This window comes from Muntiacus reevesi, chromosome 10 (assembly GCF_963930625.1).
Source record: "Muntiacus reevesi chromosome 10, mMunRee1.1, whole genome shotgun sequence".
NCBI lineage: Eukaryota > Metazoa > Chordata > Mammalia > Artiodactyla > Cervidae > Muntiacus > Muntiacus reevesi.
Window position 1 is genome coordinate 78,280,354 of NC_089258.1, and position 15,846 is coordinate 78,296,199.

The 15,846-nt window shown below is 41.3% G+C and overlaps 1 protein-coding gene across 3 annotated transcripts in view; it reads left to right on the forward strand.

Annotated features, from left to right (window-relative positions):
• Window positions 1-12,796, forward strand: part of HOOK3 (hook microtubule tethering protein 3) — an 85,397-nt gene extending 72,601 nt beyond the window's left edge. For 2 of the 3 annotated variants that reach the window (XM_065946489.1, XM_065946488.1), the window contains 2 exons: window positions 1,141-1,212; window positions 4,266-12,796. In XM_065946489.1, the coding sequence (XP_065802561.1) occupies window positions 1,141-1,212; window positions 4,266-4,406 (213 nt within the window). In that variant the 3' untranslated portion in view covers window positions 4,407-12,796. Of the gene's footprint in view, window positions 1-1,140; window positions 1,213-3,725; window positions 3,825-4,265 lie in introns of all 3 variants that reach the window. The other variant, XR_010664573.1, reaches the window with a different exon arrangement.
• The last annotated feature ends 3,050 nt before the right edge of the window (window positions 12,797-15,846 follow it).

Consider the following 15,846-nt stretch of genomic DNA (forward strand, 5'->3'; position numbering starts at 1 on the left):
AAGGTCTTCACTGGTTGCTCAAGCGGTAACGAATCTGCCTGCAATGTATTACCTAATGCAGTGTAAATGCTACGGATTTTTGTGTGTCTGTTTTTTTCTGTTTTGGAATACATGGCTTTGTGTTTGTTTTTGTCATTGTTTAGTCGCTAAGTTGTGTCCAACTCTTTGTGACCCCGACCTCATGGATTGTAGCCCACCAGGCTCCTCTGTCCATGGAGTCTCTCAGGCAAGAATACTGGAGTGGGTTGCCGTTTCCTTCTCCAGGGGATCTTCCTGATCGAGGGATGGAACCTGTGTCTCCTGCATTAGCAGGAGGATTCTTTACCACTGAGCCGCCTGGAAAGCCCTGCATTTACTGTTTTGGGTCTGGAGTTGGTTGACTCTCTGGATGTGGAACCTGTGGATATAGAGGGCCAACTGTGTTGGGGTCCTTTAATGGACCGGAACCTGGTGGTACGGAGTCGACGATAAGAAAGTGAAAGAGAGAAAAAGGCTGATGTCCCTTGGTTTACGCAGAGGACCAATCAAGTCCTTGACACAGGACTTGCATCGCTCACGAAGGCACCAGGCGCCCTCTCGAGGGGGTCTTAGAAGCCCGGGCAGAAAAGTGAGCATGACGGGTCTCCACGCTCCAGAGAGTCAACCAGAAAAAGAGAGAGAGAGAGAGACAAAAAAGACCCACGGACCTAAGCTCTGATGGAGCAAAGGTGCTTTAATGATTTTTCTATGAGTATATATAGGCTGTGGTACAAGAAACTTCTTTCGGGAATGATAGAAATCAGAAAACCAAACGTACAGCAACCGTTACCAAGGGAACAAGGGGTAATGTTAGTCACAAGGTCAGCAGACAATCAGTATCTCAAGAAAGGGGAACGCGGCTAAGCAGTTTGTCCTAAAGAGAATGTTTACTAAAGGAGACCCAAGCCTGCCTCACACAATGACCTCAGTCTGGGAGCAGCGTGCTGCTCTGCGTGAAGAGGGACAGAGGACTCATGAGAGACAGCACGCAGGAATCCTCCCATCAAACATTCCCTGACAAACTATACAGTCGTGCCCGTGAATTTAGGTGGGCATGAATTAGATTTTTATTACTGTTGAATGTTTTTCATGTTTACATGCTTACATGTGTTTGCTTTTTAGAAAGAATATGAGAAAACAAAGAGTCAAAGAGAGATGGAAGAGAAATATATTGTCAGTGCCTGGTACAACATGGTAAGAAAATAACACGTCAAAACACTTTGCGAAGTTCAATGAATATGTACTATTTGTTATACTGCCTTTAGGGCAGAAGTCATTCTACCGAATGAATCTGGAAGTAGCTGCCATCCTAACACACGCTGACAGAACCCTAATGCTGATCCTAGGGCCGAACAGCAGATACGAGAACCCACCGTAAACGGGGTTAGAACACTGTGGGTGCTGTCCTTGGGCATAATGACTTCAGTCATATCTAAACACAGATGGAGTAGGCTTTGTTCTGTGGGACCATTTCAGTGCCTTTGCAGGAGTGGTTCTTGTAATGAAGATAGTTTAATTGTCTCACAAGGTTTGGTAAATGTTCAGTGTGGGACCCTGAACAAATGCAGGTTTTGAAATTGAATTTCCCAATACACCAAAAATGTACGTATTGCAGGGCAAAATAAATGCTCACCAGCATTTTGACTTTCAGTAAGATTTTTCCAGATACGGAGAGCTGTGGATTTTGAAGAGTGCTGTACTTTTTTTCAATATTTTTTTCCTAGACCTTTTCGTCTTCTCTTTAATAACTTTATTTCCTTGTGGGCTGCGGTGGCTCTTGGTTGCTGTGTGGGCTTTTTTTAGCCGCAGTGCGGGGGCTGGGGGTTACTCTGTAGTGTGGGGCGCAGGCTTCTCGCTGCGGCGGCATCTCTTGTTGCAGAGCACAGACTCTAGGGCCCGTGGGTTCGGCAGTGGTGGCACACGGGCCGAGCTGCCCCGCAGTGCGTGGGTCCCCGCACCAGGGCTCGAGCCCATGCCGCCTGCATTGACAGGCGGAGTCTGTACCTCCGAGCCACCCAGGGAAGCCCTTCTTTTTCCTCTTGGTTCTCCTTCCCAACACGACCACTTTTGCCTTTTCAGGATGTGAGTTTAGTTGCCTGCGACAGAGTCCTTTCCCCGTACCCATTTGACCCTGTAGTTGTGTTCGTGACACAATGCCATTTTGCAATTATAATTGTAAATCATGCCGTTTTACAGCTACAGTTGGTACTGTGTCTTAAAGGTTAGTGTCCCAGGCCTGCTAATAGTGTGATTTGAGCTTTGGTCAGAAATTCACACAATTTTATGGCATGTCCACATGTATATTTATTTGCCTTGGTTAAAGCTACATATTTAAGATTTTCTCACAATTTTAGAAAAGAAAAGAGGAAATCTTACTGGATTTATGGTATCACTACTGTTAGTATAGAGTAACTGAAAATAAAATGTAAAAAATAAGAAAAAACTGTATTTAAGGGAGGTCTCTGGGAACTGGTCCTGACGTCACCCGTACTGGTTCCTCTTTGTCCTCCTTCAGGGTGAGTGTAGCAACCTTGGAGCTCTGACCCTCAGTCCATACTAGTGATTTCATATAGGTGATTGATTTTCATGACTTCACATATTATCTTTCTTATGGAACCAAACTGATTTACTCTGTGATGTGGTATTTAAAGAAGAATCCTATTGATAGTTTTCAACTCTGCAGAGAGTGAAGGAATAACTCCCAGTAGGATCTCACAAGTTATGTTCAGATAAGATAGCTGGAAAAGCTTCATAGGGCTTCACTGGTGGTTCAGAGGTAAAGAACCCACCTGCCATTGCAGGAGATGTGGATTCAACCCTGGGCCGGTGAGATCCCCTGGAGAAGGAAATGGCAACCCACTCTAGTATTCCTGCCTAGAGAATTCCATGGACAGAGGAGCCTGGTGGGCTACCGTCCATGGAGTCACAAAGACTCGGATGTAACTAAGTGATTAAAGCAACAAACAGCAGAAGTGTCAACATTCAGAAAGTTCTGTATCTCAGACAACTGAAGTGGAAGTGAAGGTGATGAGTAGCTTAGTACCTGGTGAAAGGTATTAAGTGTCTCAGAGAATGGCCTTGTGATGGATCCTGAGATCTTAAACATGTGTCAAGAAGTTGAATAAGTTGCTTTGATAATGAAAGTTTAAAAAAAAAGGAGGTATATTTTAAATATAATTGTTAATATATGTAGGCAAATCAGTAGGTTAAATATTACCAAAAGATACTTATCCATTTTCTTCAGATCCTTAAATGGTTTAGTTTCAAACTGAGTGAAAAACACATCCTGGCTTTTCTTACTGGGAAAATGGAGGATGTTGGGTCTGCTTAAAACACTAAGCCCTGACCCCTGTTTCCATGGAGCTGACCAGTGATGGGAGATGTATCTTCCATGCTGGTTGCCCAGCTCCTCTGGGTGTCTGTCTGCCTCTCCTCCTAGCCCTAGTCCTTCCGCTTCCTTGTCGCCAGCGTCCACTTGCTCCCATCGTCTTGTCTGCAGTCACCGGCGGGAGGAGCCAGCCGCCCTCAGCTCCTCCCGTTTCTCTGGCCGGCCTTCTCTCCAGCTCATTCAATGAGCACCGAGGCCGTCTTTCCCCATCTGCTCAGAGTGCTCACTGTTGGCTCCTCCCAGTTTAGAGAGGGCCGCAGGCTGCCTCCCTGCTGTTCGGAGGTCGTGGGCCCGCAGGTGGGCTCCTCTCTGTCCTCAGGAAAGACCCCTGCGCTAAGTGGGCCCTCTGCTGGGGGCCGCCAGGAGCTCCCCTTAACTTGAGAACACAAGTCTGCCTGGGAAGAAGAGCAGCGCGGTGGTATGTATTACACCTGGTGTGACTCTCCGCCTTCACAAAGAACAAGTGCTGTGTGGTCTTCTGTTCTACCTAAACCCTGTGATTTCCGTACCCCTACGTGAATCAGCCGCTACCAATCAATCACCCTTTTTCTCCCTTGGAAAATCACTTTATACATCTGATCTGAAAGGGAAGTGTGTATGATTTCGTGTGGGTGATCCATCTCTTATTATCTACCGTCCAGATTATTGTAAATTCAGAAAATTCAGCCTTCATTTCTCCACAGGAAGATTTGTACCTAATTGTTGGAACTAAAATGTCTCTAAGACCTCAATCTGTAATGAAGAGAATTACAGATTAAATCGTGCCATCTGGCCCCACGTAACAAATTCTGCATGATGGTTCTCCGCTGTGAGAGTGTGTTCCCCTGTTTCCTAATGACTTCTTTTCCCTGCGATGTAGGGGATGACTCTGCACAAAAAGGCGGCTGAGGACAGGCTTGCCAGCACAGGGTCGGGGCAGTCGTTCCTGGCGAGGCAGAGGCAGGCCACCAGCACGCGGCGGTCTTACCCGGGCCACGTCCAGCCGGCCACCGCAAGGTAGACGAGTCCCGCCGCTGGGATCGAAACACCCGCGTTCAACACACACTTCTGTTACTTGTAACGGCGTTTCAGGAAGTTCAGCCCGCTTGTATTTCGTCTCTCTTTTATGTTACCATTTACTTGTGTCTCATTTGAGGACTTTCTCTCTTCTGTATCTCTGATGTTTTAGTTTCTCAGTCCTTTATTTTGTGGTCCTTTCAGTTCCTTTTAATGTGCCAAAAAATCTTTTTAAATGCCCAATTAAACGTGTTGTATATTAGTATAGTACTTTTCTTTGTACGAAAATGTCCTTTCCCCAATCGTGTAGGCTTTGTAATGAATTAGATTTTCTGCCAATAATTGATATACAATTTATATTCTTTATCGTGCCTCTGTGTTACCATGCTTTCTAAGAATGTCTTTGTTTAAAGGGAATTAATCTTTTTATGATGTATTAATCTGTGTTTTCAATTGTTTTCCAAATGCACTTCAAATAACTTACATATTTACTATATAAAATGGTTGGCAAGTGCACTTTTTGCAAAGACATAAATACATCGGCAGAGGTGCTAATCAGCTGTCACTGAAGGCCCCTGAGAGAATTATTTAGAGGGAAAAAACGAGTTTTCACATTGTTTTATAGGAAATTAAATTTGTCTGAAGATTTGGAAACTATTTTTAAAACATAAATAGAATTTCATTATTTCCTGCTATCTTGTTTGCTGGCAGAAGTGAATGTGTTGGTTAGGCTATTTGAGGAGAAGTTACAGAAGAAAAAAAATCAGGCAGTACATTCTTTTTTTTTTTTTTTTTTCTTGTTTTGGAATATCACAGTAACTGAGGATCAGATTCTAGCAATGGGGCTAACACTGAATTTCAACCACCCTCCACGTCTCAATGATTTATTTTTTATATACTTACGAGTCACAGGTAGCCTTACCTTCGGGGTGATTCCCTTGCTGACTTGCACCTCATTTGTCTTATTCCTTAATATTGACCCTTCTGTTTCTCACTAATTCCTAATACTTAACATCTTAATACCAGTCATGAAGATCAGTAAGTGACTTCCTGTGTGTGACGTTTATGACAGGTCTGTTTCTTAATTGTGTGGATGAGTAAGAATTTGCTGCTGAGTAGATTCTCTCTCTGGTGTTTGGTTGCCCCAAAGTGCTTACATTTGTTGACAGATTATAAACTATTTATTTACGTTGATGAATGGCTGTCAAGTAACAAGAGATCGTGAAGCACTTTGACTATATAAGGTGCTATATAAATGCAAGATATCATTCATTTGAACATGAAATGTCTCTGGCTCACTTTCCATATTGGTTTAAATATTTGGCCCCAAATTATATTAAATATATTCCCCTCCAGCCTTTCTCTTGCACCACAGCCCATTTTCTAAAAGCAAAAATTTACTGAAATTAGGTTGATCATTTGTTCGGTTTTGGTTTTAGATAGGTTACCTATTAAGAAGATTCTATTTCATGTACTTGCTGTTTGGAAGTTCAGGTTTCATTTAGTTTTGTACATTAAATATAAATGAGTAACTTTAAATCAAGCTAAATGTACCTAAGAATTCTCAGAAACTTTATTTGGACATCTGATTTTAAATCCTTATTTCCTTTTTTAAAGAAAATGGTGTTTTCATTTGTCCTCAGAAATTGTACCTGGAGAAGGGTATTAGAATGTATGCAGGAGTGACTCCATGCCTTGAGCTAATTTTTTACATTAAGTACAGAAGTCTGAGCTCAGTGTGAATGCCTCCGCCTGCCAAGAAGAAAAGCAGGAGGAGTTAGTAGGAAAGGACAGAACCACGTGAGTAGGTGCATCCTGGGGCTTCTGGAGGCTGGGCAGACCCAAGCACATGGAATGTGTTGACAATAAAAGATTAAAATCTAAGATGGTTCAGCCTCTCCCACCCCCACCACGTCCCATCCCCTTATTTCACAAATTAAAGAACAGATCCAACTGTTTTAAAATAAGGCATGAACACTAACCTCGGTAAAATTGAAATTACTGGTAAATGCACCAACAGAATAAGATAGACTAAAACCAGAGCCCCTGAGCTGTTTCTTACGTGGATTCTATCCCAAGAGATGAGGAATTTTCCTTTTAGTTCTCTCTTTACTAGCCCCGTCCTGGCCTCCTACCCACCCACCCACCTACTCAGATTTGTTTCTCTGCATGGGAAAGTGCCAAGCTCCTGGAAAGAAATTTTCCATCCCATTTTTCTTCAGCATCCCATTATTTTGGTGTTTACATTCATAACCTTCACTCACCTTTACAGTAGGCTTAAGTTTTAGTATATCGCTTTCATTCCATAGCAGAAATGTTATTTCTAAACACTGTGTGATGTTTTCTGAAAAGCAGGAATAAAGCTGCACTGTCCCAGTGAGAGCCCTGCTTCCTTGGCCCAGCTTTTGGGCAGGGTTTGATGAATTTCTCTTTCCCCAGCGATGATTATTAATCTCTAGGAGGTTTGTGCCAATGCACAATCTCTCTGCAAGTTGCGAGACAGTGGGCGCCTCACGTAGGCGGGAGCCGAGCTGGGCCATGCTGGACAGATGCCCACGCACAGTGGCTCCGTGAAGCCCGCGCTCCCTGGGGCAGCGAAGCCAGTCCTGCCGCACCATGGAGTCAGCACAGAGTTACTGTGTTAAGGGTGAGGCAAGGGGTCACCCCAGGTCTGAATTCTTCTAAACAAAAACCTTATTTTCTGTTTTCCTTCTAACCAGGGTGAGAAAATACAAACTTAGTAACGAAAGACCACAAAAGCATACATTTTATATTCTGCAGTGTGTATTTAACAAGTTTGTAATGGGGGGAGAAAATCCAGCAAATATTATAGTTTACCACATCTTTAAAAGAGAATAAAAAATACAGTTGTACATATCTTAAGAGAACTCATACAAACTCCATCATACTGTTTTAGTATTTGTCTGATTACCTAATAACCAAGAAAAAAAGAAGTCCCAAAAGAAAGGCTCCATTTTCTTTATTTTTCTTTTTTTTTTGGCCACACCACGTGGCATGTGGGACCTTAGTTCCCTGACCAGGGATTGAACCTGTGTCCCCTGCACTGGAAGCAGGAGAGCCTTAACCACTGGACCACCAGGGTATTCCCAAGGCTCTGTTTTCTAAACACTGATCAGTCTTGAATTATTTCTGTTTGATAAAACTGGCTAGTGAGATGACTTCATTATAATAAGGACGATCTTGTCAGCTGTTGTCCTGTCAAGGTCTTACTGCTTTGTCTGTTTAGTGACAGCTCAACTGCATAAACCTAAGCTAAATGTCTCCAGTCGGAGGCATCGGCCCACACCGATCAGCAGGCCTCAGGAAGGCACGCGAATCTGTGCTGTTACAGACAGACCAGCAGTCGGAGATGTGAAGGGAACTGGGGTTTAAGTTGAAAGAGAGGTACATTTTTATTTATGAATTCTTTTACTCACACTTCCTTCTCAGTTGCAGTTTTATTTATTCACATCTAATGATAGAAGATATTTTTTGGAGTCTCTTGCTCTCTGACCAACATTCATCTTTTAAAGATGTAACAACACCCTGTTAAAAGTTTGAAAATCTTTATCCCGATATAAGAATTGTCTTGAAGCAAAATTCTAAATTTTTGAACTTATCCTAACTTCCTGCATTGAATCTCCAGTGGTCCAGATCTCAGACTCCGGGAGCGTTAGAACTTTCCCCAGTTGGAACACGTGAGGTTTATCTGACAAAGCACTGGTAACCCAGATAGTATAAACCTCATTAGTTTAGAGCCACCCAGATAAGACCTTCTGTGACCCTAGAGGGACAAGACAGTGCTTGGCATTTTGCTTTTTTTTAGCTGAGAGCAAAACAGCAACATGAGTTTTGTTGTCTCTTCCTTAAGCTGTGGACACATGTTTTGACTTTTCATCCTCAAATTACAAAGTGACTTTGCCTAGAAATGGCTGTGGAACTGATGGAGGAGTACATTTCTCAGCAGTGATGTCTGTGTGGTACCCCGCAGGGTTAGGAACAAAATAAAAGGGGATCTCAGAATCTTTGAAAACTATTTTTGCATGCTTTCCCCCCCCCCTTTTTATAATGATCATCTCTCTTCCTCTAGTTCCAACTGTCAAAATGGCAGCTCATTTTAGTAGATGTACAGCCCAGTTTCACTACACTTAGAAAGCAGTTTCAAAAAAAAAAAAAAGCAGTTTCAGAGCTTATTCTTTGTAACTATAATGATTCAAGTATTTTGTATCATGACGTTTTTATATAAGGGAGGCTATTCTCTGTGTGTCTCATCATTTTTTACTTTCTATAAAGCATATTTAAATAATAATTGGTGTATGTTCATTTTATTGAAAAATTTGAAAATGTTTTACTGACCAGTTTAAGCACGGTAATTTTATTGTTCTTAAGTTGTGCAATAAATAATGTTTATTTCTCAGAAGCCTAAAAAACATAAAATAATTTGCTACTGACACAGCTACCCCTCCCCATCCCCCTAAATCGTGGAAGTGTCAAAGTTTCGCTCCTGTTTTTCATAAAGTGAAGGACAGGGCAGGTGTGATGACCTCCATCTCTTTTCAGTCACTGATTATGTTCTTGAGAAATATGTACCAATAATTTGTTTTAAAACAGCCTTTTATCAACCTAATTTCCATGTATTTATAAATATAAAAGCTTTAAAATTTATATTGAATGTTGTCCTGAAATATACTTGGATTCTTCACACTGCACTTAACATGATAGAGAAGGGACATTACTTGAGAAACAAGAGACCTGAACCTAATTATGGCAAATATATGAGTCTGGCAACTGCGGCCTGACAATGCTTCCCAAGAATTCTGTTTCAGCAGTTATGCGTCTCTTGTGTACTTTTCTGCCTTCTAACATTTTCCAATAATATCCTATGAGATAAGTTTGTATGCTACATGTAAGAGAACATAGAACTCTGAGAAAGTAATCTAAGGCTGCCAAGGCAGATGCATTCCTAGAGAGTAGATCGATTATCGGCAGACGAAAAGACCTAATTATAAACAAATATCCAGGCAGATGGAAGTGCTGACACCATTCAGCCTACACTTGGTCTTAATAGTAATACTAAAGTAATAGTTTACATAAAGTCTTCTGACTTTATTACATGGTCATTCTGTTAAAAAAAAAAAAAAGACAAAAATAATTTATTTTCTAATCGTCCCTCCTTTCAGTGGGCACTCACTGGGCACAGATTAACAGAACATGCTTGTGGGTGGAGAGGAAAGCATCAGTTTTCATCTTGAAACTGGTAACCCATTACTCACTCTAAGCTAGAGCTTTAAGGCTGTGAAGATAGGATGGTGTGAGGAGGTGAGACATCTCCGGTGGCTGAAACCCACTACCAACTCCCTAGCAGTAACCTGGCTCTGCTGCTGTGTGCGGTTTACAAACCGTACACTCAGTTTTATGTCTGCCTTAATTATACATAGTGGCCCCGCAGAAAATCTTGTTTAAAATGAAGGCAAGAGTAGACTTCCTATGTGCATATATTCAAGGGGAGCCTTGGTTGCACCTGGCGACATGACTGCCAGTCTCTGAGCTAGGTGTTCAGGGTCTGATGATGAAATCGTCAGGGAAAGCGTGTAGGTGGCCTTGGAATGTAAGGACGATGGGGCTATCAAACACCCTAAGTTATATCGACTCAGAGCTTAAAAGGATAAGTAAGTATCATGAGAAGAGCAAGCTGAGTGAGAAAAATCACCAAAGCATGCTGAGGCTTTAATGCACGTGGGAGACTTCTGAGCAGTCATCATTGCTTTAGAGATCTCTTAACTGACAAAGGAAAATAATTAGATTAGCATTAATAACTATAAAACTTATAAAAGGGACTCGTGTTTATTCTTGGTGTAATGTGTCAGCCTGTGGACAGTGATTACTGTATATACATTCTATATATGTAGAATATATATATAGTGTGTTTGTTTTGTATATGTCACTATTAGAGTTGAATGTCTTAATATTATTTACCACTTCTACTCACTTATGTATTATTTATACTTTACTGCAAGACTCACAGCACTTTACTTACTAACATTAGATAAGTATTTTCCTTCTACCTTTCTGTGGCATTTTCCATGTACATCTTTTCCACTGGGGTTCTTTTCCTTCTTTTGGAAGACCACTAAGACAGCCGTAAAAGACCGCCCAAATAAATGGGTTGTGCTCTCTTCCTGAAATGTTTAAAGTCTGATCTGAAGTTCTGAGTCTAGAACTCTATCTGAAGCTGGGTTGGGGCTGCGAGTCATTAATTATATTTTATATTTCATGTTAACAAGACTCATGAAGTTAATACTTAGGAAGCCAAGGTCTCTCACAGACACACTTTAAACTCCTTGTTGCCTGGAGTTGCATTAATAAAAAGTGAACAGTCTTCTGGTTCATCAGATGCTCTCACCTTTCATTTACCTGTCTCCTAAAATACAGACTGGCAAACTCTCCTTCACTTTCATAGTTTCTTCATCATTGCATGTACTCAGACACAGGAGAAAGAAAGCCAGACTCCAGGAGCTGTGATGTCCAAGAATCTGAAAAACGCTGGGATTGAGGTGATGGGAAAAAGCAGATACTAACCATGGCAGGATGCTACAAAAGTGGTCTTGGTTCTACTATAACATATGCCATATGAACTTGGCCATTTTCTTAAGTTCAAATATGGCAAAGTTTCCAGCTTTTTTCTGTTGAGAGATGTTTTGTGGAGTCAGGACTCTTTTCATTTGTACTTGAATATATTTGTATTCAAATCGTGGTCAAAACGTACTGAAATATTTGTTGTTACATAAACATTAACACAGTGATTACTGCCAAAGAACAGGGAGATATGCTCCTTAAGAACATTCTCGTAAGAGTTTTGTCTTATGTTTAGATGAGAGGAGTGCTTTCAGAGCATGAATAGTTTCTGCAGTGCTTGCTTCTGTGTTACCCTCTGTTCTGCTGATGTGCTCGGCGTGGGCAGGTCACCTGGAAGACAGCAGCCCAAATAGAGAAGGCTGGACTCTAACCTGTGAGAGGAGAGCCACTTCTTATCCTCCCAGAGTAAAAAAAAAAATTAAACACACAGTCACACTCACACATGGGGACAGAATGTTGAATGGATAAATCATCTTCTACATGTCTTGAGCATCCTTTGGCTTCTTGCTAATCTAGTTAAGAGCAGATTCTAGACCTGCATTGTCCAATCCACTAGCTAATTCACAGCCGCACGTGCTGGTTTAAATTCAAGTAAAATTAAGACTCCGGTTCCCCAGTCCCCCAGCCACATTTCATCAGAGGCCACCCGTGGAAAGCAGTTACTGTACCAGACAGCACAGATCCAGGACGCGTCCATCATTGAAGAAGGCGCTTTTGACATTTGGTGCCCAAAGAGAGAATAAGGATGAAATAAAGATGTTCAGTTAACTTACGATACACTTACAGATTTTTCTGGCATCATTAAAGAAAGGTATTTTTTTTTAATAAAAATTAATACCAGCCCTTTTTAAAGACCTTGAAAAATCAAAACCCCATTCTTTGAAACTAGTTTTCAATATATTTTTTTAAACAGAGTCTTAGCACTTTACTTTTTAAGTGGTATAATTAAATAACTTCATAAATCATAACTTAGTATCTTCAGGTTCTTCCCTTTTTTAAGTAGTCTTTTAAAATTGATGATAGTTTCTAACACTTATCCAGCAGAAACTGATGAATGCTTATTTATTTACAAGTAAAAGTTGATAGACATCATAGTCCTCTATTCTTTTAAATCTCTATTCTGTTTGTTTTGCATCTATATAGATCTAAGGAGATTTGCCAACAGTTTTTTCATTTCTGCCCCCAAAATCACATTTGATCATCTTTCACCTTAAAGTCATATCAAGATCCAAATAGTTTCTTTGATTTTCTTCCTAGTCTCTTGCTCTTAACTACTTAGGTTATGAATCAAGTTAAGTTTCATGTATGAAGCAGATTTTATTCCAGCAACTTAGTTAATGAAACATTTTTTTTAAGATTTATTAATGGCCTTGGCTTATTACTAAAGCGCTTAGCATGACTCAACAGATCTATACAAATGCATCTTTGAATTTTTTAACGAATAGAAGAGACTAATTGCAACTCTTTGGAGTCAGCTTGGTATTTAGTGAAAACTGTACTGTCAGAAAGTCAGATACTTTTCCTCTGCCTTTTCAGTCTTTTTAATTAAGCTGCAGACTTGATCCAGTAGTATCAAATTACAAACAACTGTAAAGAAATTCTTACTCAAGTACAGGTGAGCACATGGCATGATTTGAGTTTATTATTTTTTGGTGGCCGAATTTAAGTGTATATTCTGCAGAGACTCATATTCTTAGTTAAGGAAAATTTTCAAAAAGCTTGAAATAAGAAAGAACATTCTAGTATAAATACAGGAAATGACTGTACACAAATGCCAATCAACGATTTGGGGCCTTTTAATTTTTTTTAATAGTCTTTTGTTTTTTTAATAGTCTTAGTTATTGAAAATTCAGATGCACTAATATGCCATTGCTGTCACTAACTTTGCTGTTTACAGATTATATGTAATTCATAATGCTTTGTGCTCAGAAGAATCATTTCCAGGTTTAATCTTGTTTTGCAATTTTGTGTTTTGAAATTTGCCCCACCATTTATAACACCCAATTTTTGGTTGTGTAATGAATGGTAAAATTCAGACATATCTAATAGTTTAATAATTTGCCTTATTTCAGTTAACAAATTCTATCAAAGATTTGGGGATCGAAAGAGGCTTTTTTTTTTTTTTCCTACAGTATTTTTTAAATTTTTCAGACGAGCTGAAAAACACTTTAGTACATTAGAGTTGGAGTTGTATTGGTTACAGTCTCAGCTCTATAGCCTTATACTCATGTCTTAAGTATTACTGATTGTTCTATGAATTGTTAGTTTGATATTTGACTTTGTAGTTATCCACCTTGCAGTTTAGCCTTTGCAAAAAGGATATTGCTAGGTATGTTCTTATTTCTGGTTGACTATTGAATTTGTAGTTTCACAGTTTCATTCTGAGTCATGATAATCCCAAAAGGAAACCCATGTAGGACTAAATTTTTCGCCTCACAAATGAATCAGTGCAGTTTTAGCAACCTCATACATAAATGCATCCAAGCAACGTCACACCTGCTTACCAGTCATTGACTCTGTTAGATTCAGGAGTTTTCTCACTGTTTCTCTGAGGTAAATGACTTGTTAAGAGAGCCTCATTAAGAAATTTACACCAAAATCACAAAAACATGAAGTCCAAGAAATCACCAGAAGACAGATTTTTAATTTTTTGAAATCTTATATTGTATTTCCTTTTGATGTCACTTATTCATTTTAATTTTATGACTGCCAACTTGTTATGGTATTAATTATATGTATATGTTTATATGTATGCATATAATATATGTATATGTATATGAAGAATAAAGTTAAGATTTGGTCAAACTATATTTTCCCATTCAAGTACAAAAATGTTTTCAAGGCTGCAAAAAGTGTACAGTTGTTAAACAAGTTGTAAATAAAGACTTGTATAAAAATTCAATTTAGATTATTTTTTCTTCTCTTAAAGTCTGACACAAACACATTTAATAATTGTCTTAATAGTATTCATCCACTTGTGATAGTGTCCTGTCAATTTAGATACTATGCCACTGACTTACTGTAAATCAGGAATGTTCTTTGAGCTTTCTCCCAGTACCTAGGATGAGTTTTCTTTTGATTTAGGCTGGGACATAGCGTGTGTAAGTTGATTGTCCAAAGTTCTGAGGGATGAAAGGTAAACCTAGCTTCTCCCCTCTTCACAGACAGTCTAACAAGAACCATGATAGGTAGTTTACCTTCTTTCACAATATATTATTCTTGAAGCATCCTGTTTAGGCCATGGGGCTTCACAGGTGGCTCTGTGGTGAAGAAGTCACCTGCCAGGCAGGAGATGTGGGTTTGATCCTTGGCTCAGGAAGATGCCCTGGAGGAGGGCATGACAACCCACTCTAGTATTCTTGGCTGGGAGACCCCAGGGCAGAGGAGCCTGGCGATGACTACAGTCCACGGAGTGGCAGAGTTGGACACAACTTATTGACTAAACAACAGCAACACCAAAATCTGGGCCACAGATGCCCCTTTTCCTGCCTGTAGACCTTTAAAATTCAGGTCAGGGAGTCCGCCACGGCCACCCTCCACATGATTGACCTATGGCATGTTCAGTGTTATGCAGATTGTAGCAGGGCTTCCCTGGTAGCTCAGCTGGTAAAGAATCTATCTGCAATGCAGGAGACCCTGGTTCGATTCCTGGGTCGGGAAGATCCCCTGGAGCAGGGATAGGCTACCCACTCCAGTATTCTTGGGCTTCCCTGGTGGCTCAGAGAGTAAAGAATCCACCTGCAATGCAGGAGACCTGGGTTGCATCCCTGGGTTGGGAAGATCCCCTAGAGGAGGTCATGGCAACCCACTCCAGCATTCTTGCCTGGAGAATCCCCATGGACAGAGGAGCCTGGGAGGCTACAGTCCGTGGGGCGCAAAGAGTCGGACACGACTGAGCGAGTAAGCACAGCATATTTACAATAATTCCAAAGTGCAGTTAGTACCAGGATTAAATACAAACCAACCAACCCTGGCCAGAATAGCACCCATTTTAATGTGCATTTAAAAATGACATTTTAGTGTCAGAAAGCAAAATATAAGTGTTCTTCCTTCACCAGCGTGGAGCAACCATATTAAATTTAGCCTTTATTTAGAGTGTCTGCCCTGAGGACTGAATATTGAAGCAAAGGGGAAGGGAGTGAGAAGGTAGGTTGAATCGCAAAACTGGAAGCAAAACATATATATTTTTTCTTGCCTTCAAACAGCCGTGTGATCAAATGGGGGCCAACACAGGAAAGTTCCCACCTAGCGTGGTCCAGCCGGAAGACCCCGGCCGGCCGTGAGGATGGTTCGCGCCATCCGGTCATCCCTGCGGCACAGAGCGCGTGGCTTTGGCGATGCCGTGCCCTCCCCGGGGCTGGGACAGGCCCAGCCACTCTGCATCGGAGCCCCTCACTCACTCACAGTTCCGGTGACGGCCACGGCTAGGCTTGTCTGCAGACTGATCTCCCCTGTGTGGCACCCAGACTGGGGTGCACAGGGCACCCGGGAGGAATCAGACCACTCCTCACGCGAACTCCTGACGTGGCCAGGGGGACCACTCGGTGGAGTCTCGGGGGAGAGGGGCTTGCTTGATGCAGCTGCTTCCCCCAAGCAGGAGGCCTGAGAAACCCCAGAGAGAGCTCCAAAGCTTGTCAGGACCCAGCCTCCGAAACCGCAAGCATCAGTTCTCGTTTATTTGTCAGGATTGTCTCGAACTCTACCAGGTCCAAGGGGCTGACCCTCCACTTCGCAGTTACTCTAGCTGCGTTGTTCTGGAGTCAAAGATCAGGAAGACCGTTGCTACGAAGGTCATACTCCTGAAGTCA